The sequence below is a fragment of the Artemia sp. Qi Xiang Cuo genome, chromosome 8 (assembly GCF_049724085.1).
Source record: "Artemia sp. Qi Xiang Cuo chromosome 8, ASM4972408v1, whole genome shotgun sequence".
In the NCBI taxonomy this organism is placed as follows: domain Eukaryota; kingdom Metazoa; phylum Arthropoda; class Branchiopoda; order Anostraca; family Artemiidae; genus Artemia; species Artemia sp. Qi Xiang Cuo.
This window is the reverse complement of record NC_142801.1, coordinates 11,577,157-11,603,665: the sequence shown is the minus strand read 5'-3', so window position 1 is coordinate 11,603,665 and position 26,509 is coordinate 11,577,157. Positions and strand designations below refer to the sequence as shown.

Sequence of the window (26,509 nt, the reverse complement as noted above, 5' to 3'; positions counted from 1 at the left end):
TATCCGAATAAGTGTGTTGCCAGTCGGATGGTACTTTGGTTGTTGTTCAAATCTGATTGAAAAGTAAAGACCAAAGGGAGATACATGTGGATGTTGATGCCTCATCATCTCTGCAGTCATGCGGTCCAGTCCCGGTGATTTTCTATTTTTCAGTTTCTTTGCTGCTTCTTGTATCTCACTGGTAGAAGGTGGATTCGTTCTTATTTTCTGGGGACAACCGTCGCACTGGACTTTAGTAACAATCGTTTACAGTTTATTGCGTGTTTCATTTATCCCCCACCCCCTTGCTGAAATAAATCAATACGTGTTTCTCTAGTTTTTTGTCATTGCAATTGTTACATGTAACCTGTAATAAAAAAAAAAAATTGATGTTGTTGGCTTGTATGTATGTGAGTTTAAAGCAACTCCTGGCTCACGTCTTTCAAATAATATGTTTTTAATTAAGAATGTACGTTATTTTTGTTTAGTTTTTTTTTTATTTTAAGACTACTAACCAAGACTTGGAGGTGCAACTAAAAAAACTGCAAAACACTCTTGATGACCATAAGAAAGCCTTAGCTGATTCCCAAGGGGAAATAATGAGGTTAACCTATAGCCAAGCATTGCAAGGTAACTTATTTTATGTTTGATCTTTTTCCTTTTTCTTACCATATTTTCCATTATTTCTCAGCCTCTCAACCTCCCAATTTTGTCTATTTTTTCACTTCCTTAATTTTATTTTATTTCTGAAGGGGAAATAATGAGGTTAAAATATAGCCAAGCATTGCAAGGTACCTTTTATTTTGTGTTTGATCTTTTTCTCTTTTTTTACTATATTTCCCATTATTTTTTAACTTCTCAACCTCCCAACCATTATTTTCTTTGTTTCCATACCTTTATTATTTCTGAAGAGGAAATAATGAGGTTAAAATATAGCCAAGTATTGCAAGGTACCTTTTATTTTATTTCTGATATTTTTCTCCTTCTTTTTTTACCATATTTTCCATTATTTCCCAAGCTCTCAACCTCCCAACCATTATTTCTATACTTCCATTATTCCACAAGGAAAAATAACGAGATTCAACTATAGCTAAGCATTGCAAGGTACTTTTATTTTATTTTCGTGTTTTTACTATATTTCCCATTGTTTTCCAACCCCTCGGCCTCCCAACTGTTATATCTATGCTCCCATTATTATCCAGTGGGCAGTAATAAGGATAACATTTAGCCAAGCATTTCAAGGTACCTTTTATTTTGAACAACTGAAAGCCATAAACCTTAAATTTGATTACCATAAGCCTTAATTTGGTTTAAAACTTTAATCATAAACCGTAAGCAACGGAACTGGAGTTCCTGGGATTTTTGAACAACTTAAAACCATAGTTTATTACAACGGTTTTTGAACCGTTCTTTATTACAATAGCAATAAAATACAGAATTTTACATATTTTTCTGTTGGCGGGAAGCAAAGCTCGTATGCTTAAAAAACTTTAAATAAAAACTTTATCGCATGCTGACCAATGGTTGGCGTTGTGCAGGTGCCGATGTCCTGATTCACTGCTTTCGGCTGAAGTGCAATGGACGGATGTGGGTAAATCATCCGACACTTCCCATGTTTTTCTCCCAGATTTCTCCAGGTGCCCATTTGGAGCTGGGTCCAACGAGAAAAAACAATACATTATATTACTGGAATAAAAACAACTATATTTGCCTGTATTTCTTATTATTAATTGAAAAAAAAAAATTCCGAAAAATAAGTTTTTCAAAGAAAGTAAAGGCCAATTTAAACTTATGCTCAGCAGACACAAATACCTGTTAAAATTCAAACTCCAAACGACCAGAAATTATTGTTAAAGAATAAATGAATCCCAAAACAAACAGAAATTAAATAAAAAATCATAGCAAAAAGCATACAACAATAAATAATGTATATTACTATATATACTGTGAAGCGAGTAATTCTTGGATCTAACACGAAAATCAAGCCTAGAATAAAAAAAAAATATTTTGCTATTGAAGCATAAATGACGCCTAAACCAAGCGTATTCTGAACGAACAATCGAAAGCTGCAAGCATGCCAAAGATGATTACGTAAATGAATAAATAAATTTAAAACGAGTGAAACTTAAATTGAATATGCAAATCAAGCTTAAAACAAAAAAATCACTACAAACAAGAGTTTGGGTATCGCCTCCTTCTTTCACTGTAAAAGTCTAAAACCTACTGCGTCATTGGCACTACATTGACTTGCCATTAAATAACATTGACTTGCCACTCAACATATCACCAGCACACGTTCGTTCGAGAAAATACTAATTATAATGCTACAGTGGGCAGGGAGTGCAGAAAGACCATAACAAGATTACAATGGCAATATAACATAACAATAACAATACCAATTTTCAGGCTACAGTAGGAAGGGAGTACAGAAAAAATATGACAGTATAACAATATAATATAACATATAACACAACATAACAATACCAATAACAATATAACATAACCAATTATCAGGCTACAGTGGGCAGGGAGTGCAGAAAGACCATAACAAATTTACAATAACAATATAATATAACAATACCAATAACAATATAACATAACAATAACAATACTAATTATCAGGCTACAGTGGGCAGGGAGTGCAGAAAGACCAGAACAATATAACAGTATAATATAACATATAACATAACATAACAATACCAATAACAATATAACATAACAATAACAATACCAAATATCAGGCTACAGTGGGCAGGGAGTGCAGAAAGACCAGAACAAGATTACAATAACAATATAATATAACAATACCAATAACAATATAACATAACAATACTAATTATCAGGTTACAGTGGGCAGGGAGTGGAGAAAGACCATAACAATATAACAATATATAAAATATAACATATAACATAACAATATCAATAACAATATAACATAACAATACCAATTATCATTCTACAGTGGGCAGGGAGTGCAGAAAGACCACACCCAAACAATGAAAAAATAATAAATACAAGACACCGTCCTACACCAAAATAAATTTTTAATTTTTAAAGTTCTTAAGGACACGATTAGCCTTATTCTGAATCTTTTGAAGTGGAATAATATTAGACTGAAATGTATTTAGGTAAACCAACTCCGCATAATCAAAATGAGATTGTCCTAAAGTAAAACAAAGTGACTTAAGTGCAGAGTAAGGAATTAAATGTTTCAACCGGTTCATAGTACCAACGCCACGTGATGCTTAGGCACGGACAACATTTATGTGATATGTGATCATATCACATTGCATTATGTGATCCTTCCATGAAAGATTCTCTTCGATAACCACACCTAGATAACAAATATTTTACGCTCTTTCAATAGACGATAAACCATCTTCACGCATGTTGGTCAGTTGACGCAAATGTTAGTCAGTTGTGGAAACCTGCACCCAACTCTACGAAGAATAATAAGTTTATTTTTTTCTTATTAAGCACAAGTTTATTTGCATCAATCCATTTCGAAATACGACTGTATGCATGGGAAATACTTATTTGAAACTCATTTAAAGATTTACCACACGCAGAAGCAGTTGTAAAATTCATAATTCAGTTTAAACCATTAACCATAAATTGTAAATAAAGGAATTGGAGCTCTTGGCATATTTTTTCAATATCAAATTTTGAACAACTGAAAGCCATAAGCTGTAAATTTGGGTTAAATCACGAACTATAAATCGTACGCCAAATCGTAAGCATTGGGGCCCTTGACATAATTTTTTAATATCAAATTTTGAATGACCATAAACTGTGAATTTTGTTTAAGCCATTTACTGTAAACCAAAAACTATAAACCGTAAAGTTCCCATAACATTTAGTTTAAGCCACTAAGTGCAGACCAGAAATTAACCATTAAGTTCCCATAAAAATTTTTTCAGCCATTAACTGAAAACCAAAAATTATAAACGACAAAGTTCCCGAAAAATTTTATTTCAGCCATTAACTGTAAACCAAAAATTCTAAACTGGAAAGTTCCCATAAAATCTTGTTTAAGCCATTATCTGTAGACCAAAAATTATAAACCAGAAAGTTCCCATAATATTTTGCTTAAGTCATTAACTGTAAACCAAAAATTAAACCTTAAAGATCCTTTAAAATTTTGATGAAACCATTAACTGTAAACCAAAAACTATAAATCGTAAGGTTCCCCTAAAATTTGTTTAAGCCATTATCTGTAGACCAAAAACTATTAACCAGAAAGTTCCCATAATATTTTGCTTAAGCCATTTTCTGTAGACCAAAAACTATAAATCAGAAAGTTCCCATGATATTTTGGTTAAGCCATTAACTGTAAGGCAAAAACTAAACCGTAAAGATCCCATAAAATTTTGCTGAAGCCATTCACTGTAAACCAAAAACTATAAACCGTAAATTTTCCACTAAATTTTGTTTAAGCCATTAACTGTAAACCTAAGACTATAAACCGTAAAGATCCCATAACATTTAGTTTAAGCCACTAAGTGCAAACCAAAAACTAACCATTAAGTTTCCATAACAAAAAATTTAAGCCATTAACTGTAAACCAAAAAATATAAACGACGAAGTTCCCGAAAAATTTTGTTTCAGCCATTAACTGTAAACCAAAAATTATAAACTGGAAAGTTCCCATAAAATCTTGTTTAAGCCATTATCTGTAGACCAAAAATTATAAACCAGAAAGTTCCCATAATATTTTGCTTAAGTCATTAACTGTAAACCAAAAATTAAACCTTAAAGATCCTTTAAAATTTTGCTGAAACCATTAACTGTAACCCAAAAACTATAAATCGTAAGGTTCCCCTAAAATTTGTTTAAGCCATTATCTGTAGACCAAAAACTATTAACCAGAAAGTTCCCATAATATTTTGCTTAAGCCATTTTCTGTAGACCAAAAACTATAAATCAGAAAGTTCCCATGATATTTTGGTTAAGCCATTAACTGTAAGGCAAAAACTAAACCGTAAAGATCCCATAAAATTTTGCTGAAGCCATTCACTGTAAACCAAAAACTATAAACCGTAAATTTTCCACTAAATTTTGTTTAAGCCATTAACTGTAAACCTAAGACTATAAACCTTAAAGTTCCAATAAAATTTAGTTTAAGCAACTAAGTGAAGACCAGAAACTAATAATTAATTGTCAATAAAAAAATTTTCACCCATTAAATTAAACAAAAAAAATATAAACCACGAAGGTCCCGAAAAATTTTATTTAATACGTTAATTTTAAACTTAAAATTATAAACTTTAAATTTACCATAATATTTTGTTTAAGAAATTATCTCTAGATTAAAAATTATAAACCAGAAAGCTCTCATAATATCTTGCTTAAGTCATAAACTGCAAACCAAAAACTAAACCGTAAAGATCCCATAAAATTTTGCTGAAGCCATTAACTGTAAACCTAAAACTATAAACCTTAAAGCTCCCATAAAATTTTGTTTAATCCATAAACTGTAAATTCAAAAACTATAAACCGTAAAGTTCTAATAAAATTTTGTTTAAGCCATTGTATATAAAACAAAAGATATAAACAGTAAAGTTCAAATAAAATTTGTTTGATAGATTAACTTTAAATAAAATAATATAAAAAGAAAATGTAAAATAAAATTTTTTTTAAGAAATTAACTAAACCTAAAGCTGTAAACCTTAAATTTTCCATAAACTTTTGTTTAAGTCATTAACTGTAAACCAAAAACTACAAACCCTAAAGCCCCCACTCAGTTATGTATTAGCTATTAACTATAAACCAAAAACTTTATTAACTATAACCAGCGAGTAACAGCGAGTAACCAGAAACTGTATTAACTATAACGAGGTAGAGGCCGAAGGCCTCGACCGAGTCCGTTGATTTTGAATTGAATTTATCAAGTATTTTGGGCAATCGGTTGCATCAAGACTGGGCTGGGTAATTGTAGACAGAGAAAAGTTCCCATAAAATTTTGTTTAAGCCATTAACTGTAAACCAAATACTACAAACCGTGAAGTCTCCACTCAGTTATGTATGAGCTATTAACTATAAACAAAAAGCTTTAAACTCAGAAGCTCCCTTATAATGTCGTTTAAGCCCTTAACTGTAAACCAGAAACTATAAACCGTAAAACTCCCATATAATTTTGTTTAAGCCATTAACTGTAAACCAAAAACTATAAACCGTAAAGCTCCCATATAATTTTGTTTAAGCCATTAACTGTAAACCAAATACTGTTAACTGTAAACCAAATACTATAAATCGTAAAGTTCCCATCAAATTTTGTTTAAGCCATTAACTGTAAACCAAATACTATAAACCGTAAAGTTCCCATCAAATTTTGTTTAAGCCATTAACTGGAAACCAAATACTATAAACCGTAAAGTTTCATTCAGTTTTGTATGAGCTATTAACTATAAACCAAAAACTTAAAACCTTAAAGCTCCCATATAATTTTTTTTAATCCATTAACTGTAAACCAAAAACTATAAACCGTAAAGCTCCCATATAATTTTGTTTAAGCCATGAACTGTAAACCAAATACTATAAACCCTAAAGTTTCAATAAAATTTGTTTGAGCCATTAACTGTAAATCAAATACTATAAACCGTAAATTTTCAATAAAATTTTGTTTAAGCCATTAACTGTAAACCAAATACTATAAACCGTAAAGTTCCCATCAAATTTTGTTTAAGCCATTAATTGTAAACCAAATACTATAAACTGTAAAGTTACCATTATGTATGAGCTATTAACTATAAACCAAAAACTTTAAACCCTAAAGCTCCCATATAATTTCGGTTAAGCCATTAACTGTAAACCAAAAACTATAAACCGTAAAGTTCCCATAAAATTTTGTTTAAGCTATAAACTATAAACCAAAAACTATAAGCCGTAAAGCTTCCATATAATTTGTTTGAGCCATTAACTGTAAACCAAATACTGTAAACCTTAAATTTTACATAAAATTTTGTTTAAGCCATTAACTGTAAACCAAATACTATAAACCGTAAAGTCTCCATTCCGTTATGTATGAGATATTAACTATAAACCAAAAACTTTAAACCCTAAAGCTATCTTATAATTTCGGTTAATCCATTAACTGTAAACCAGAAATTATAAACCGTAAAACTCAGATAGAATTTTGTTTAAGACATTAACTGTAAACAAAAAACTGTAAACCGTTAAGTTCCCATCAAATTTTGTTTAAGCCATTAACTGTAAACCAAATACTATAAACCGTAAAGTTCCCATCAAATTTTGTTTAAGCCATTAACTGTAAACCAAATACTATAAACCGTAAAGTCTCCATTCAGTTATGTATGAGCTATTAACTATAAACCAAAAGCTTTAAACTCTAAAGCTCCCATATAATTTCGGTTAAGCCATTAACTGTAAACCAAAAACTATAAACCGTAAAGTTCCAGTCAAATTTTGTTTAAGCCATTAACTGTAAACCAAATACTATAAACCGTAAAGTTCCCATCAAATTTTTTTAAGCCATTAACTGTAAACCAAAAACTATAAACCGTAAAGTTTCATTCAGTTTTGTATGAGCTATTAACTATAAACAAAAAACTTTAAACCCTGAAGCTCTCATATAATTTCGGTTGAGCCATTAACTGTAAACCAAAAATTATAAACCGTAAAGCTCCCATATAATTTTGTTTAAGCCATTAACTGTAAACAGTAAATTTTCCATAAAATTTTGTTTAAGCCATTATCTGTAAACTAAATACTATAAACCGTCAAGTTCCCATCAAATTTTGTTTAAGCCATTAACTATAAACTAAATACTATAAACCGTAAATTTTCCATAAACTTTTGTTTAAGCCATTAACTGGAAACCAAATACTATAAACCGTTGAGTCTCCATTCCGTTATGTATGAGTTATCAACTATAAACCAAAAGCTTTAAACCCTAAAGCTCCCTTATAATTTCGTTTAAGCCATTAACTGTAAACCAGAAACTATAAACCCTAAAACTCCCATATAATTTTGTTTAAGCCATTAACTGTAAACCAAATACTATAAACCGTAACTTTTCCATAAAATTTTGTTTAAGCCATTAACTGTAAACCAAATACTATAAACCGTAAAGTTCCCATCAAATTTTGTTTAAGCCATTAACTGTAAACCAAATACTATAAACTGTAAAGTTTCCATTATGTATGAGCTATTAACTATAAACCAAAAACTTTAAACCCTAAAGCTCCCATATAATTTTGTTTAAGCCAATAACTGTAAACCAAAAACTTTAAACCCTAAAGCACTCATATAATTTCGGTTAAGCCATTAACTGTAAACCAAAAACTATAAATCGTAAAGCTCCCATATAATTTTGTTTAAGCCATTAATAGTAAACCAAATACTATAAACCGTAAAGTTTCCATTCAGTTATGTATGAGCTATTAACTATAAACCTAGAACTATAAACCTTAAAGCTCCCATAAAATTTCGTTTAAGCCATTAACTGTAAACCAAAAACTATAAACCGTAAATTTTCCACAAAATTTTGTTCAAGCCATTCACTGTAAACCTAAGACTATAAACCGTAAAGTTCCCATTAAATTTTGTTTAAGCCATAAACTGTAAATTCAAAACTATAAACCGTAAAGTTCTCATAAAAATTTGTTTAAGGCATTGGCTATAAACCAAAAACTATAAACCGTAAAGTTCCAATAAAAATTGTTTGAGCGATTAACTGTAAATCAAATACTATAAACCGTAAAGTTCCCATCAAATTTTGTTTAAGCCATTAACTAAACCTAAAACTATAAACCGTAAAGTTTCCATCAACTTTTGTTTAAGCCATTAACTGTAAACCAAATACTATAAACCGTAAAGTTTCCATTCAGTTATGTATGAGCTATTAACTATAAACCAAAAACTTTAAACCCTAAAGCTCCCATATAATGTCGGTAACTGTAAACCAGAAACTATAAACCGTAAAGCTCCCATATAATTTTGTTTAAGCCATTAACTGTAAACCAAATACTGTAAACCGTAAAGCTCCCATATAATTTTGTTTAAGCCATTAACTGTAAACCAAATACTGTTAACCGTAAATTTTCCATAAACTTTTGTTTAAGCCATTAACTGTAAACCAAATACTATAAACCGTAAAGTTCCCATCAAATTTTGTTTAAGCCATTAACTGTAAACCAAATACTATAGACCGTAAAGTTTCCATTCAGTTATGTATGAGCTATTAACTACGAACCAGAAACTTTAAACCCTAAAGCTCCCATATAATTTCGGTTAAGCCATTAACTATAAACCAAAAGCTTTAACCTGAAAAGCTCCCATGTAATTTCGGTTAAGCCATGAACATTAAATCAGATAATATACCCCGTAAAATTCACATATAATTTAGATTAAGCCATTACCTGTAAACCAAAAACTATAAACCTTAACTTTTCCATAAAATTTTTGTTTAAGTAATTAACTATAAACTAAATACTATAAACCCTAGAGTTTCCATAAAATTTTGTATGAGCTATTAACTATAACCCAAATACTATAGACCGTTAAGTTTCCATTCAGTTATGTATGAGCTATTAACTATGAACCAAAAACTTTAAATCCTAAAGCTCCCATATAATTTCGGTTAAGCCATTAACTGTAAACCAAAAACTATAAACCGTAAAGCTCTCATATAATTTCGGTTGAGCCATTAACAGTAAACCAAAAATTATAAACCCTAAAGCTCCCATATAATTTTGTTTAAGCCATTACCTGTAAACCGTAAATTTTCCATAAAATTTTGTTTAAGCCATTATCTGTAAACCAAATACTATAAACCGTAGAGTTTCATTCAGTTTTGTATGAGCTATTAACTATAAACCAAAAACTTAAACCCTAAAGCTCCCATATAATTTCGGTTAAGCCATTAACTGTAAACCAAATACTATAAACCGTAAAGTTTCATTCAGTTTTATATGAGCTATTAACTATAAACCAAAAACTTTAAACCCTAAACCTCCCATATAATCTCGGTTAAGCCATTAACTGTAAACCAAAAACTATAAACCGTAAAGCTCCCATATAATTTTGTTTAAGCCATTAACTGTAAACCAAAAACTATAAACCCTAAAGCTCCCATATAATTTTGTTTAAGCCATTAACTGTAAACCAAATACTATAAACTGTAAATTTTCCATAAACTTTTGTTTGAGCTATTAACTATAAACCAAAAACTTTAAACCCTAAAGCTCCCATATAATTTCGGTTAAGCCATTAACTGTAAACCAAAAACTATAAACCGTAAAGCTCCCATATAATTTCGGTTAAGCCATGAACTGTAAACCAAAAACTATAAACCGTAAAGCTCCCATCAAATTTTGTTTAAGTCATTAACTGTAAACCAAATACTATAAACCGTTAAGTCTCCATTCAGTTATGTATGAGTTATTAACTATAAACCAAAAACTTAAAACCCGAAAGCTCCCATATAATTTTGGTTAAGTCATTAACTGTAAACCAAAAACTATAAACCGTAAAGCTCCCATATAATTGTGTTTAAGCCATTAACTGTAAACCAAATACTATAAACCGTAAAGTTCCCATCAAATTTTTTTTAAGCCATTAACTGTAAACCAAATACTATAAACCGTAAATTTTCCATAAACTTTTGTTTAAGCCATTAACTGTAAACCAAATACTATAAACCGTTAAGTCTCATTCAGTTTTGTATGAGTTATTAACTATAAACCAAAAACTTTAAACCCTAAAGTTCCCATATAATTTCGGTTAAGCCATTAACTGTAAACCAAAAACTATAAACCGTAAAGGTCCCGTCAAATTTTTTTTAAGCCATTAACTGTAAACCAAAAACTATAAACCGTAAAGTTTCATTCAGTTATGTATGAGCTATTAACTATAAACAAAAAACTTTAAACCCTAAAGCTCCCATATAATTTCGGTTAAGCCATTAACTGTAAACCAAAAACTATAAACCGTAAAGCTCCCATATAATTTTGTTTAAGCCATTAACTGTAAACCAAATACTATAAACCGTAAAGTTCCCATCAAATTTTGTTTAAGCCATTAACTGTAAACCAAATACTATAAACCTTAAAGTTTCATTCAGTTTTATATGAGCTTTTAACTATAAACCAAAAACTTTAAACCCTAAAGCTCCCATATAATTTCGGTTAAGCCATTAACTGTCAACCAAAAACTATAAACCGTAAAGCTCCCATATAATTTTGTTTAAGCCATTAACTGTAAACCAAAAACTATTAGCCATTAACTGTAAACCAAATACTATAAACTGTAAAGTTTCCATTATGGATGAGCTATTAACCATAAACCAAAAACTTTAAACCCTAAAGCTCCCATATAAATTCGGTTAAGCCATTAACTGTAAACCAAAAACTATAAACCGTAAAGCTCCCATATAATTTTGTTTAAGCCATTAACTGTAAACCAAATACTGTAAACCGTAAATTTTCCATAAACTTTTGTTTAAGTCATTAACTGTAAACTAAATACTATAAACCGTTGAGTCTCCATTCAGTTATGTATGAGTTATCAACTATAAACCAAAAGCTTTAAACTCGAAAGCTCCCATATAATTTCGTTTAAGTCATTAACTGTAAACCAAAGACTGTAAACATTAAAGTTCCTATAAAATTTTGCTTAAGCCATTAGCTGTAAATCAAAAACTATAAACCTTATGGTTCCCGTATGTTTTGGGCACGATCGACTAGAGACAGTACGACAGCTCTTTTAGTTTGTGGGGGGTGGGGGGGGTGGTTTGATTTGAAATGTAAATATCTATTGTTACGTGTTGGTTTTCTGTAAATAGTAAAATTTAGTTTGTATAAGCTACGAATCATTAAAACATCTAGGAATTGGATTTTATTTGTAATTTCAATTTCTAAGGTAAACTGTATATTTTGTAATATGTATTAAGGTGATCTAAAAACCCAAGTTCATTTTCCCCATAATCCCAAAGTGAAATTGCGTCATCCATGTAACGTCCCCAAAAGATAAGTTTCAAAAAAATGCGAATCCAACGCCCAATTTGAAATGGAAAGGCAGTTTGGTCTTCGTCGCTATTTATTTTGTTTAAGACATTAACTGTAAACTCAAAAACTATAACCTGCAAAGTTCCCATAAAACTTAGTTTAAGCCATTAACTGTATACCAGAAACTATAAACCGTAAAGTTCCCATAAAATTTTGTTTAAGAGTAAATCAAAAACTATAAATTTCAAAGTTCCCATAAAATTTAGTTTCAGCAATTAACTGTAAACCAAAAACTATAAACCGTAAAGTTCCCATAAAAAATTTTTTAAGCCATTAACTGTAAACCAAAAACTATAAACCGTAAAGCTCCCATAAAATTTTGTTTAAGCCATTAACTGTAAACCAAAAACTATAAACCGTAAAGTTTCCACAAAATTTTGGTTAAACCAGTAACTGTAAACCAAAAACTATAAACCGTAAAGCTCCCATAAAATTTTGTTTAAACCATTAACTGTAAACCAAAAACTATAAACCGTAAATCTCCCATAAAATTTTGTTTAAGCCATTAACTGTAAACCAAAAACTATAAACAGTAAAGATCCCATAAAATTTTGTTTAAACCATTAACTGTAAACCAAAAACTATAAACCGTAAAGATACCACAAAATTTTGGTTAAACCATTAACTGTAAACGAAAAACTATAAACCCTAAAGCTCCCATAAAATTTTGTTTAAGCCATTATCTGTAAACCAAAAACTATAAACCGTAAAGCTCCCATAAAATTTTGTTTAAGCCATTAACTGTAAACCAAAAACTATAAACCGTAAAGCTCCCATAGAATTTTGTTTAAGCCATTAACTGTAAACCAAAAACTATAAACCGTAAAGTTTCCACAAAATTTTGTTTAAGCAATTAACTGTAAACCTAAAACTATAAACCGTAATGTTTCCATAAAATTTTGTTTAAGCCATTAACTGTAAACCTAAAACTAGAAACCGTAATGCTCCCATAAAATTTAGTGTAAACAATTAACTGTAAAACAAAAACTATAAACCGTTAAGTTCCCAGAGATTTTTGTGTAAACCATTAACTATAAAACAAAAACTATAAACCGTAAAGTTTCCACAAAATTTTGTGTAAGACATTAACTTTAAACCAAAAACTATTAACCGTAAAGTTCCCATAAAATTTTGTTTAAACCATTAACTGTAAACCAAAAACTATAAACCGTAAAGTTTCCATAAAATTTTGGTTAAACCAGTAACTGTAAACCAAAAACTATAAACTGTAAAGCTCCCATAGAATTTTGTTTAAGCCATTAACTGTAAACCAAAAACTATAAACCGTAAAGTTTCCACAAAATTTTGTTTAAGCCATTAACTGTAAACCAAAAACTATAAACCGTAAAGATCCCATAAAATTTTGTTTAAACCATTAACTGTAAAACAAAAACTATAAACGGTAAAGTTTCCATAAAATTTTGTTTAAACCATTAACTGTAAACCGTAAAGTTTCCATAAATTTTTTTTTAAGCCATTAACTGTAAACCAAAAACTATAAACCGTAAAGTTCCCATAAAATTGTGTTTAAACCATTAACTGTAAAACAAAAACTATAAACCGTAAAGTTCCCATAGAATTTTGTTTAAACCATTAACTATAAACCAAAAACTATAAACCGTAAAGTTACCACAAAATTTTGTTTAAGCCATTAACTGTAAACCTAAAACTATAAACCGTAATGTTACCATTAAATTTTTTTAAGCCATTAACTGTTAACCAAAAACTATAAACTGTAAAGTTCTCATAAAATTTTTTTTGAACAATTAACTATAAACAAAAAACTATAGACCCTAAATTTTCCGCAAAGTTTTTTTTAATAAATTAACTGTAGACCAAAAGCTATAAACTTTAAAGCTCCCATAAAATTTTGTTTAAACCATTTACTTTAAAACAAAAACTATAACGTAAAGTTCCCATAAAATTAAAGCTCCCATAAAAATTTGTCTAAACCATTAACTGTAAACCGTAAAGTTTCCGTAAATTTTTTTTTAAGATATTAACTGTAAACCAGAAACTAAACTGTAAATTTCTCATAAAATTTTGCTTAAGCGATTAAAAGTAAATTAAAAACTTTAAAGTTCCTATAAAATTTTGTCCTAATTAAATGGAAGCAAAGTATTGTTTAACTAAGCTTGTTGTTCAAATCAAATTTTCAATCAACGTATTTGATTGCTAGCTTTTGATAGATATAACTGCAAATCAGCAAATGGTCTTACCTGCAAATGAAATTACAATATTTAGTCCCCCGCTTACATCGTGTCACTTTTCTGCAATCATTTTGAATAAAGGCTTGTTCAAAAGCTAAATGAAATCCCATTTATTTATGTTTGGCAATAAAAACAATCCAGATGTCAAATCGATTAAATCCATAGTAAAAATGTACTTACCTTGCACTTAAGCATGCTATCCAAACCATATCACTTGAAAAAACTCAAATTCCTTCATGATTTCTAGTAGCTGATTTAGACGCTCAAAAACAGCAATATGTTATATTTTCAGCTTTCTTCTCGTATCTGCTGTCTTTTTCAAAATGTGTGCTCTCTTTTTAGTTTCCCTCTACTCTCTACTGTCATTTTCAAAGTGCGTGCTCTTTTTGGTTTCCCTCTACTCTCTACTGTCATTTTCAAAGTGCGTACTCTTTTTAGTTTCCCTCTTCTATATACTGTCTTTCTCAAAATCTGTGCTCTTTTTATTGTCCCTCTACTCTCTACTGTAATTTTCAAAGTGCGTGCCATGTTTAGTTTCCCTCTACTCTCTACTGTCATTTTCAAAGTGCTTACTCTTTTTAGTTTCCCTCTTCTATATACTGTCTTTCTCAAAATGTGTGCTCTTTTTAGCTTCCCTCTACTTTCTACTGTCATTTTAATAGTGCGTACTCTTTTTGGTTTCCCTCTTCGATATACTGTCTTTCTCAAACTTGGTGGTCTGTTTAGTTTCCCTCTACTCTCTACTGTCATTTTCAAAGCGTGTTCCCTGTTTGGTTTCCATCGTCTCAAACATTTCTTGTACCTAGCTCTTGCTCTTTTTAGTGATAATGTAACCTAGCCTTTTTTTCTAAAAATGGTGGATCTTTAAATTTTCAAGAAACTTTCTAAACTCATTATCAAATTTCATGCTCTTTTTAGTTACACTCTACTGTCTCCTTTCTTTCTCAAAATTTTTGCTCTTTGTAGTTTCCCTCTACTCTCTAATGTCATTTTCAAAGTCCTTGCTATTTTTAGTGTCCCTCTTCTATAAACTGTCTTTCTCATAATGTGCACTCTTTTTGGTGTCCCTCTTCTATATAATGTCTTTCTCAATAAGTGTTCTTTTTTTAATTTCACTCCACTCTAGTGTCATTTTCAAATTGAATGCCCTTTTCAGGGTCACTCTGCTTTAATATAAAATTTGGGGTCACAATTTTTTCATAGGGTCACTCTTCTGTCTTTTTTGGATTTTAACGATATTCATTCTGAATTTATCATCTGTGACAGCGTTTTAATTATTATGGTTCTAACTAAAAATTGATAGACCTCTTGCCAGGGACACAGATCCCCTCCCCCTTCGTGCGTCTCTTCTCTCGTTATTAAGTTTTTAAGGCTTTCTAGGTTTTTCTATAATTCAAGATAAAAGACTCTAAACCAGTTCAGAAGAACTAGAATGTGGAAAATGTGAATATGTCATCTTAAATTAGAGGTGAAAAAATTGATTTTTCACGTTCGGAAACCCTTTTTTTATGTACAAATGACTTTTAACGATGCTTCCCGAAAACTGGCAAAGAGGGACTGTGAATATTTTATTAGAGTAAATCTGAGCTAATGGACTGAGGGGGGGGGGGTTGTAGATATTCCCGCCCTAAACGTCTTTTAGAATTCCGTATAAAATTCTGTGAACCAGTCCAGAATAAAAATAAAAGGGAAACATGTGTCATTTTTAATTAAATGTAAAAAAAAAAATCTATTTTTTTTATTTTTATTAATTAAATTAATTTTTTATATTATTTTATTTAATTAAAGGTAAAAAAAAATTTTTATTATTATTATTAGATCCCACTGGCGAATCCTGAGGGGGGGGGGGTACCCCTACCAACATATTTTCTGGCTGAATCATTCCTTTTATTTTGTTTTTTCAATTTTTTTTAATAAATTTTTAAATTTGGTCAATTATGGGCCCCGTTGTCCCCCCCCCCCCAAGATTTTGCTCTACATCCGCTCCCATTGCTATTCTGGACTTGCCATATGTGCTAATAACTAATTATTGTTGTGTTTAAAAAATTAATGATATACTTGTCATAAAACAAATAAAAATCCAGTTTTTGGAGTTTCCCGTAAGTCCCAGAGTTCTTCTCTGACTAGTTTCAGAGATGTATTCGTACATTGAAATTGTTCTTACGACATAATGAAACTTACTATAATACTAGACTTGGTTCTTTTTTTTCTTCTTTTTTTTAAGAAAAAGAATGAAGGAAACATGGATATATTATCTTGAATTACAGGTGAAAAGAATTTCGATTTTTCACGTACGGAAAACCCGTTTGATATACAAATGACTTCGGAAGAAGCAATACAAAAACTTGCAAAGAGAAACCGTGACTATGACGAGTTAAGGCAAAAATATGACGACACGGCCAAAAACTTGGAGGAGGTGGTTGCTGAACTTGATGAGCTTGAAACAGGTAAGTAGATTTACACTTTAATGGTAGTGCTGAAACTGTATTGAATAAATAGAACGGGCGGGGGGGGAGAGAAGGAAGGCATGTTACCCGCATTAGCGTATCTTGGGGGTGATAATAGTAAATAAAAAATATTGGACAATGAGAGCAAAAGGGTATGCTATTATGCTGTTCCCGGAAAAAACAACAGTAGCTACAGTAGCAACCAAAGTGGCTACTTTAACAAGAAAAGAGTAATTCTGTTTACTCTTTTGTAGCTATAATGGCAACAACAGTAGCTGCAATACCAATAAAAAAAATTACACAACAACAAAATAGTAATTCTGTTTACTCTTCTGTAGCTACAATAGCAGCAAAAGTAGCTACATTAACAAGGGAAGAGTAATTCTGCTCACTCTTTTGTGGCTAGAGTAGCAACAGAAGTAGCTGCAATAGCAATAACAGTAACTACATCATAGGAAGCGCAATAGCGCCGCCTAAGTAAAGAACCATGTTGGCACAATGTATTATTATTTTCTGTTTTTTGGCCAGGGCACTTCGTTTCGAAGGAGTTGTCGTAGAAACTTCGAAAAGGGCTCATTCGATTAAAAATTGGAATGGCTAGTGGCCTTTTCAATAGTCGAAAGTGATTGGAAGGAAATTAACACTCCTTCCAAGCCCACCATTACCCCAAACACTTCCAATCAAAATTTTGAGATAGCTATTTTGTTCAACGTAGTTGATTTCCATAGTTGATGCCCTCGGGGCCTATAAGGTTTATATAGAAAGCTATGTCGTAGAGACTTCAAAAAGGGCTCATTCGATTGGAAATTGAAAGAGCTAGTGCCCTTTTTCATAGTCGAAAGGGACTGGAGCGCAACTAACCTCCCTCTTTCACCTACCTTTTCCTCAAACACATCCAATCAAAATTTAGAGATAGGCACTTTGTTCCACTTAGTTGAGAGCTCTGTAAATTAGGTCTTTGATGGTGACAACCCCTCCCCCCACCGCTCACAGGGCCCGGGTTGTAAGCTATGCACTGGGGGCATAACAGTGTATTATCGAACGCGTTACCGTAGAAGCTTCAAAAAGAGCTAATTAGATTGGAAATTGAAATGGCTAGTTCCCTTTTTAATAGTTGAAAATGATTGGAGGGAAACTAACCCCCTCGCAAACCCCCCATTTCCCCAAACACATCCAGTCAAATATTTTGAGATATCCATTCTGTTGAACGTAGTTGAAAATTCTGGAAATTTGGTCATTGAGGATGATAAACCCCTTAGAGCCCTCAGGGCAAGAGTTGTAAGTTATGCCCTGGGGGCATATAAGGTTTTTAGTGAAAGTGATGTTATAGAAACTTAAAAGAGGGCTCATTCGATTAAAAATTGAAAGGGCTAGTGCTCTTTTCAAGTCGAAAGTGATTGAAGGGCAGCTAACCACCCTCTGACACCCCCCGTTTCCCCAAACACTTCTAATCAAAATTTTGAGATATCCATGCTGTTCAACATAGTTGAAAATTCTGGAAATTCCGTCATTGAGGATGATAACCCCCTTAGAGCCCTCAGGGCAAGGGTTGTAAGTTATGCCCTGGGGGCATATAAGCTTTTAATGGAAAGTTTTGTCGTAGAAACTTCAAAAAAGGCTCATTTGATTGGAAATTAAATGGTCTAGTTCCCTTCTTAATAGTCGAAAGAGAATGGAGAGTAACTAAACCCCTCTCACTCCCACCGTTTTCCCAAACACATTCAATCAAATTTTAGATATAGCCATTGTGTTCATCGTAGTTGAAAGTCCTGGAAATTGTGTATTTGAGGATGACGAACCCCCCAGAGCCCCCAGGGCAAAGGTTGTAAGTTTTCCCCTGGGGGCATATAAGGTTTTTATAGATAGCTTTGTCGTAGAAACTTCAAAAGGAGCTCATTCAATTGAAAATTGAGAGGGTTAGTGCACTTTTTACTAGTTGAAAGTGATTGGAGGGTAACTTAACCCCCCTCTCACGCCTACGATTCCCCCAAACACATTCAATCAACGTTTTCAGATAGCCAATTTTTTCAACGTAGTTGAAAAATCTGGAAATTTGGTCTTTGAGGTTGACACTCCCCTTAGAGCCCTCGGGGCCATAGTTGTAAGTTATGCCCTGGGGGCATATAATGTTTTTATTGAAAGCTTTGTCGTAGAAATTGGAAAAAGGGATCATTCGATTGGAAATTCAAAGTGCTAGTGCCCTTTTTAATATTCGAAAGCTATTGGAGGGCAACTAACGCCCCTCTTTCACCCACCTTTTCCCCAAACACATCCAATCAAAATTTTGAGATAGGCATTTTTTTCAACGTAGTTAAAAGTTCTGGAAAAGTTTGTTGTCGTAGAAACTTCAAAAGGGGCTCATTCAATTGAAAATTGAGATGGTTAGTGCACTTTTTAATAGTTGAAAGTAATTGGAGGGTAACATAACCCCCCTCTCACGCCCACCATTTCCCCAAACACATCCAATCAAAATTTTGGGATAGGCATTTTGTTCAACGTAGTTAAAAGGTCTGGAAATTTGGTCTTTGATGATGGCACCCCCTCCCCCCCCCTAGAGCCCTCAGGACAAGGGTTGTAAGTTATTCCCTGGGGGCATATAAGGGTCTTGTCGAAAGCGTTGTCGTAGAAGCTTCAAAAAGGACTCATTCGATTGGAAATAGAAATTGCTAGTGCCCTTTTTAATAGTTAAAAATGATTGGAGGGAAACTAAGCCCCTCTCAAGGCCCCCATTTCCTCAAACACGGCCAATCAAATATTTTGTGATATCCATTCTGTTGAACGTAGTTGAAAATTCTGGAAATTATGTCATTAAGGATGATAACCCCCTTAGAGCCCTCAGGGCAAGGCTTGTAAGTAATGCCCTGGGGGCATATAAGGTTTTTATTGAAAGTGATGTTCTAGAAACTTCAAAAAGGGATCATTCGCTCTTTTCAATAGTCGAATGTGATTGAATGGCAGCTAACCACCCTCTGACACCCTCCGTGTCCCCAAACACTTCCAATCAAAATTTTGAGATATCCATTCTGTTCATCGTAGTGGAAAATTCTTAAAATTACGTCATTGAGGATAAGAACCCCCTGAGAGCCCTCAGGGCAAGGGTTTTAGGTTATGCCCTGGGGGTATATAAGGTTTCTTTAGAAAGGTTTGTCATAGAAACTTCAAAAAAGGCGCATTTGATTGGAAATTAAATGGTCTAGTGCCCTTTTTAATAGTCGAAAGTGAATGGAGAGCAACTAACCCCCCTCTCTGGCCCACCGTTTTCCCAAACACATTCGATCAAAGTTTAGAGATGGCCATTTTGTTCAATGTAGGTGGACGTTCTGAAAATTAGGTTTTTTAGGATGACAACCCCACCCGAGCTCAACTAGCTAAGGTTTTAAGTTATGCCCTGGGGGAGAAAATATTTGTGTAGATAGTTTTGTCGTAAAAACTTCAACAGGGGCTCTTTCAATTTGAAATTTAGGGATCTATTGCCCTTTTTAGTAGTCGAATGTGATTGGAGGATAAGTAACCCCCCTCTCCCGCCCACCATTTCCCCAAACATATTCAATCATCATTTTCAGATAGCCATTTTGTTCAACGTAGTTGAAAGTCCTGGAAAGTTGGTCTTCGACGATGACACTTCCCCCAGAGCCCTCAGGGCTAAGGTTGTAAGTTGTGCCTTGGGGGCATATAAGGTTTTTGTTGAAATCTTTGTTGTAAAAACTTGTAAGAGGGCTCATTCGATTGGAAATTCAAAGGGCTAGTGCCCTTTTGAATAGTCAAAAATGATAGGTGGGCAGCTCATACCCCTTCCAACCCCAAAATTTCCCCAAACACATATAATAAAAATTTTTATATAGCCATTTTTTTCAACGCAATTGAAAGTTCAAGACATTATTTCTGACCCGGCCCCCCCCCCCCCCCCACAGTCTTCAGGACAAGGGTTGAATGTTATGCCCTGGGGGCCTATAGGTTTTTATTCAAATGTGTGTCTTAGAAAAATGAAAAAAGGCGCACTCGATTGGAAATTCAAAGAGTTAGTGCCTTTTGTCAGTGTCGAACGTGATCGGAGGGTAACTAACCTCCCTTTCGCGTCCACCCTTTCCCCAAACACATCCAATTGAAATTTTGAATAGCCATTTTATTCAACGTAGTTTAAAGTTTTGTAAAGTAGGTATTTGAGTATGACAACCCCCCCCCCCCACAGCCCTCAGTCCAAGGGTTTTAAGTCATGACCCTGGGCTAGATACTGTTTTTTATAGAAAGTGTTGTCGTAGAAGCTTTCAAAGGGGTGCATTTGATTTGAAGATGAAAGGGCTATTTCCCTTTTTACTAGTCGACTGTAATTGAAGGGCGGCTAGACGCCTTCTCACACCCACCATTTCACTAAAAAAGGCAATTATAATTTTGAGATAGCCATTTTGTTCACCGTAGTTGAAAGCTCTGGAAATTATGTATTTGAGGATGACAAACCCCCCAGAGCTCTCAGAGCTAAGGTTGTAAGTTATGCCCTGGGGTCATAAAGAGCTCGTTCGATGGGTAATTGAAAAGACTAGTGCTCTTTTTCATAGTCGAAAGTGATTGGAGGGCAACTAGCCTCCTCTCACACTCGCAATATCCTCAAATACATGTAATTAAAATTTTGAGATTGCCATTTTGTTCAACGTAGTTGAAAGGTCCGAAAATTATGTCTTTGAGGTTGACAACCCCCCTACAGCCGTCAGGGCAAGGGGTTGTAATTTATGCGCTGGGGGCATATAATGTTTTTATACAAAGCGTTGTCGTAAAAATTTCAAAAAGGGCTCATTCGATTGGAAATTGAAAGGGCTATCGCCTTTTGTTGTTTGTCTTTAGAAGATGCTCAATCTTTTTCCCTGAAGAAGACTATGTCAATGTAAAACGAACAGAAATTAATCAAAAAAGTTTTAGTCCCTTTTCGAGATTCAGAGTTATCGGAGGCTAGATCCCCCCTTCTCCCCCCCCCCCCGACAGAGACACACACACACACCCACCACTTAATTTCCCGAAATGAATATAATAAAAATTTTTAGTTGGGTATTTTTTGTGGTAGAAACTTCGAAAAGGGCTCATTCGATTGGAAGTTGAGAGGGCTAGTGCCCTTTCTAATAGTCAAAAGTGATTGGAGGGCAACTAATCCCCCTCTAATTTCCCCCATTTTCCCAAACACATCCAATCAAAATTTTAATCCATTTTGTTGAAAGAAACTGATAGGTCCGGAACTTAGGTCTGAGGATGACAACCCTCCACAGCCCTCAGGTCAAGGGTTATAAGTGATGCTCTGGGGGTATACACAGTATATGTAGAGAGGGTGATCGTATAAAGTTTGATGGGGGCTCATTGTATTGGCACTTAGAAGTCCTAGTGATGTTTTTAATATTCAGATTTATCCCCGGGTGAATACACCCCCCCCCCTTCCCCTACACCTCCTATTTTCCTGGAATACATCTGATGGAATTTTTAGCGGGCCAATTACTGTTGTAGAAAATTCGAAAAGAGCTCGTTCGCTTGGAAATTGAAAGGACTAGTGCTCTTTTTTTTATTATTATAAAGTGATTGGAGGGCAACTAACCTCCCTCCCACACTCTTCCTTTCCTCAAACACCTCCAATCAAAATTTGGAGATTGCCGTTTTGTTCAACGTAGTTAAAAGGTCTGGTAATTGCGTCTTTGAGGTTGACAACCCCCTTACAGCCCTCAGGGAAAGGGGTCGTAAGTTATGCCCTGGCGCATATTAAGGTATATATGGAATGGGTAATCATATAAACTTCGGAGGGGGTCATTGGATTGATAATAAACAGCTCCAGTGTCCTCTTTAAGATTCAGAGTGATCAGAGGGTGGATACCCCCCCCACACGCCTCAGATTTTCCCACAACGCATATGATAGAAATTTTGAGATGACCCTTTGTTGTATTAGAAACTTCGAAAAGAGTTCACTCGATTGAAAATTTAAAAGAAATTTGACTTTCTCTTAGTCAAAAGTTATTGGAGGGCAACTAACCCCCCCCCCCATGCCCACCATATCTCCAGACCCATCCAATCTTAATTTTTAGTTTTCCATTTTATTCAACGTAATTTAAAGGTCTGGAAATTATTGAGGCTGACTACCCTCCCCCCCCCCAGAGCCCGCAGAGCAAGGGCGGGTAGTTGTGACCTGGGAGCATTTAAGGTATATGTTGAAATGTCGATTATATAAAATTAGGGGAGGGTCTCCTTGGACTCTTAATAAGAAGCTATAGTGCTCTTTTTAAGATTAAAAGTTATCAGAGGGTGGATAGCCCTCCCCCCCCCCCTGACCCCGTGTATTTCTTCGTAATGCATCTGATAGAAATTCTTAGATGGCTATTTGTCGTCGAAGAAACTTTGCAAACTGTTCATGGGATTTAATATTTAAAGAGCCATTGCCCGTTCTAATTGGAGAAAGTGATCGGAGGGTCGCTAACCCCCCTCCCACTCCCACCATTTCCCCCAAAAAATCGCATACAGTTGTTATATAGCCAGGTTGTACACCGGCTTGGACCTGACAAGAACTTTTGTTTTTGATTATGATAACCCCCCCCCCCCCCCCACAGTCCTCCGGGCCGGGAGTTTCAGTTATACCCGGGGGGGGTTTACGGGGGCTATATAAAGGGTGTTCGTCTAAACCTCAGAGGGGGACTCATTGGTTTCGTAATCAGATGTTCTAGTGCCATTTTTAAGAGTCAGAGTGATCGGAGGGCGGATACCCCCCCTCCACACCTCGTATTTTCCTGAAATGCATCTGAGAGAAGTTTTGAGATGGTCATTTGTCGTTGTAGAAACTTGAAAACAGCTCTCTCAATTGCAAACTGAAAAAGTCAGTGTTCTTTTTATTAGTAAAAAGGGATTGGAGGGCAACTAATCCCCCTCTCTCGCCGACCATTTCACCAAACACATCCAATCAAAATTTTGAGATAGGCATCTTGTTCTACGTAATCGAAAGGACCAGAACTTCTGTCTTCGAGGATGACACCCCCCCCCCCTCCACAACCCTCAGGGCATAAGGTGTATATAGAAAGGGTGATCGTATAAACTTCGAAGGGGGCTCGTTACATCCGTAATCAGAAGTTCTAGTGCCCTTTTTCAGATTCAGAGTGATCAGAGGGTGGATACCCCACCCCCCCCTCCGACACCTCGTATTTTCCCGTAATGCATCTGATAGAAACTTTGAGATGGCCATTTGTTCTCGTAGAAACTTCGAAAAAGGCTCATTCGATTGGAAACTGAAAGGGCTAGTGCCCTTTTTATTAGTCAAAACTGATTGGAGGGCAACAGGCCTCCCCTCCCCCCACGCCCCACAGTTCCAAAAAAAAAACTGATCAAAGTTGTTATAAGTACATTTTTTTAATTGTCTTTGGAAGGTCTGGAAAGTATGTCTTTGACAGCCCTTGAGTTCTTGAGAAGGTATGGACCTTCTCAAGACCAGAACATAATTGGAACTTTACTTAAAAAAAAATAAATGACTGTGTTGTGTCAGTTTAGATTTAATCTACTGATATATATTGCTTAAAGTTCTGATAACTTTTAATTTATTACATTTAAAAAAGTTGAAACATTTAAAGGTATTTTGTTTATTTAAAACGTACAATAAATAACCGAGTCAAATTCAAAACGAGCAAAAATTAACATGAGTAGGGCCGACGACCCCCACGCCTTCTCAATACCAGAACATAATTTGCACTTTACTGAAAATAAAATATATTTAGAATGCTTTTACTTTGTTTTTACTTGTTTTAAATGTTTACTTCATTTGGGAAGGGGAAGTCCTCCTCTTTGCACTCAAATTACATCGCGATTGTCTGTGCAATTTTTCATATTTTTGTTTAATAACTATCATCTAATTATAGCGTTTGTATACACTTAGCATTTTTTTCAATATTTGTTATATTTTTTTTATCTATATTATTTTAGCATTTAAACATATATAAATAAGTTTTCTTATTATTACATAGTCGAATATGACAAATGTTCCTAAACATTAGATTGCGTTAAAATCTTTTTTGTCTTTAAACCTTCGCTAACTCTCTTCTATTGGCTGAATTACGTCTAATAATTTATAACGATAAGGACTTCCACCAAATCTGATGATTCAGACTTATCACTCATTAATCTAAGAGCTAGAATTTGATCGATGCATTGGTAAACTTATTTGGCAAATTATAGGTCTTTGTTGAAAGATCTATTTGTAAAATTGAATAGCCTATTAAAAGTCCCATCCGGTAAAATTTAAAAGCTAAAATTTAAGTGTCCAAAAAGTGGTGTGTTACCCTAAACTAAAGCTTTCGAACTTGAACAAATCTTCTTTATTGCACTTTCTTTTTTCATGATATTAATTAAAAAAACTTTTTTCACAAAATAAGTTTTTCAAAGAAAAGTAAAGAACTCCATGTAACAAAAAATGAGCAAAAATAAAATCAAATAATCTACCAAGCGTGAAACTACCACAAATCAGCATCGATAAATAAATGAAACCAAAAACGAATAGAAATTACAATAAATAACCGAGTCAAACTTAAAAACGAGCAGAAATTATCATAAGTTGGGCTCAAAACCCCTATGCCTTCCCAAGGCCAGAATATGTTTTGCACTTTACTAAAAAAAATACAAATGTGTTTATTTTTATAACTTTACTAAATCAAATAATATTAACATTTTGATTGCTAAATATCAGCATATGTATATTAATCTGACAATGAAAATTAATTTGTATTTTTTTCAGTAAAGTGCAAATTATGTTATGGAAGCATAGAAAGTTTATATGAACTAGAAGAAAGTTTCTTTATTGCACTTTATTTTTTAATTATATTGTGGTTGTGTTTTATAAAGGATGGAATACTATTTCTTTTGACAAGCCTTTTAATTGCATGTTTTGGAAAATTGAGTTTTTAAGCCAATCTTTTTTTGTAGAACAACGGAAGCTTAGCGAAGAGTTTGAAAAGTCAGAAAATACTCGCCAGATCATGGAGGCCGAAAATAAACAATTGAAAGAGGAGATTACTGAACTTGAAAATTTCAAGGTGTTGTATCTGCAATCTAAGGAAAAAATTGATGAGCAAGATTCTGTAGACACGGTGTGTTTCATCAATGTCTCTTATCGTTTCCTGTCTTTCTGTCTTTCTTTATTCATTACTTTTAGTTCATAATTTTAGTTTTTCTATGTTATTACTTTATCAATTATGTTGTGATGAAAAACTCTAATAAAATTGTCATTTTAGAGAGTCTTGCAGAAACTATTTCATTTCCTTTTTTATTTTTTAGTTTTTTTTCATAAATATGTTTATCTATTAATTGGGTTTTGTTTTTAATCTTCATATATCTTATTACTATGTTCCTAGGGTTGTGGCAATATATTTGATGGAAGCTTTCATTCTAGATGACCTTTCGGGGACTGTTCACTTTTCTGTTCTTCTCTATTCTATTTCTTTTCTTTATTTCTATACTTTTTTTTTGTAACAAAAACAAGTTTAAAGAAGAGAATCTTGTGTTGACTTTTACCAATTTTTTTATCTATCCGTTTCTTTCATAAATAAATTTATCTATTAATTCTTTTTAGTTCACTGTTATTGTCTATGTATTTTGTTACTTTTGAGAGTAGAGTTGCGACAAAATATTCGAAGGAAGCTCTCATTCTTGCGAACCTTGCGGGGGCTGCTCCCATTTTTTTCTGTCGATTTTATTTTTATAAAAACCCTTCTCAATTCGTTTGTTTTAGTTTTTGTCTTTCCTTTCCTTTCTATTCTTCTATATTCTTTCTTTGCATACTTTGTTTGGGATGAAACAAATTGAAGAAGATAAGCTTGTGGTGACTGTTCCCTATTTTTTTCTCTAT

At 33.3% G+C, this 26,509-nt stretch overlaps 1 protein-coding gene across 1 annotated transcript in view; it reads left to right on the top strand.

Moving 5' to 3' along the window:
* Window positions 1-26,509, top strand: part of LOC148949160 (uncharacterized) — a 133,083-nt gene that overhangs the window by 91,760 nt on the left and 14,814 nt on the right. The window contains exons 11-13 of the mRNA XM_089093214.1: window positions 486-609; window positions 16,483-16,662; window positions 25,588-25,751. Of these exons, the coding sequence (XP_088949340.1) occupies window positions 486-609; window positions 16,483-16,662; window positions 25,588-25,751 (468 nt within the window). The remainder of the gene's footprint in view (window positions 1-485; window positions 610-16,482; window positions 16,663-25,587; window positions 25,752-26,509) is intronic.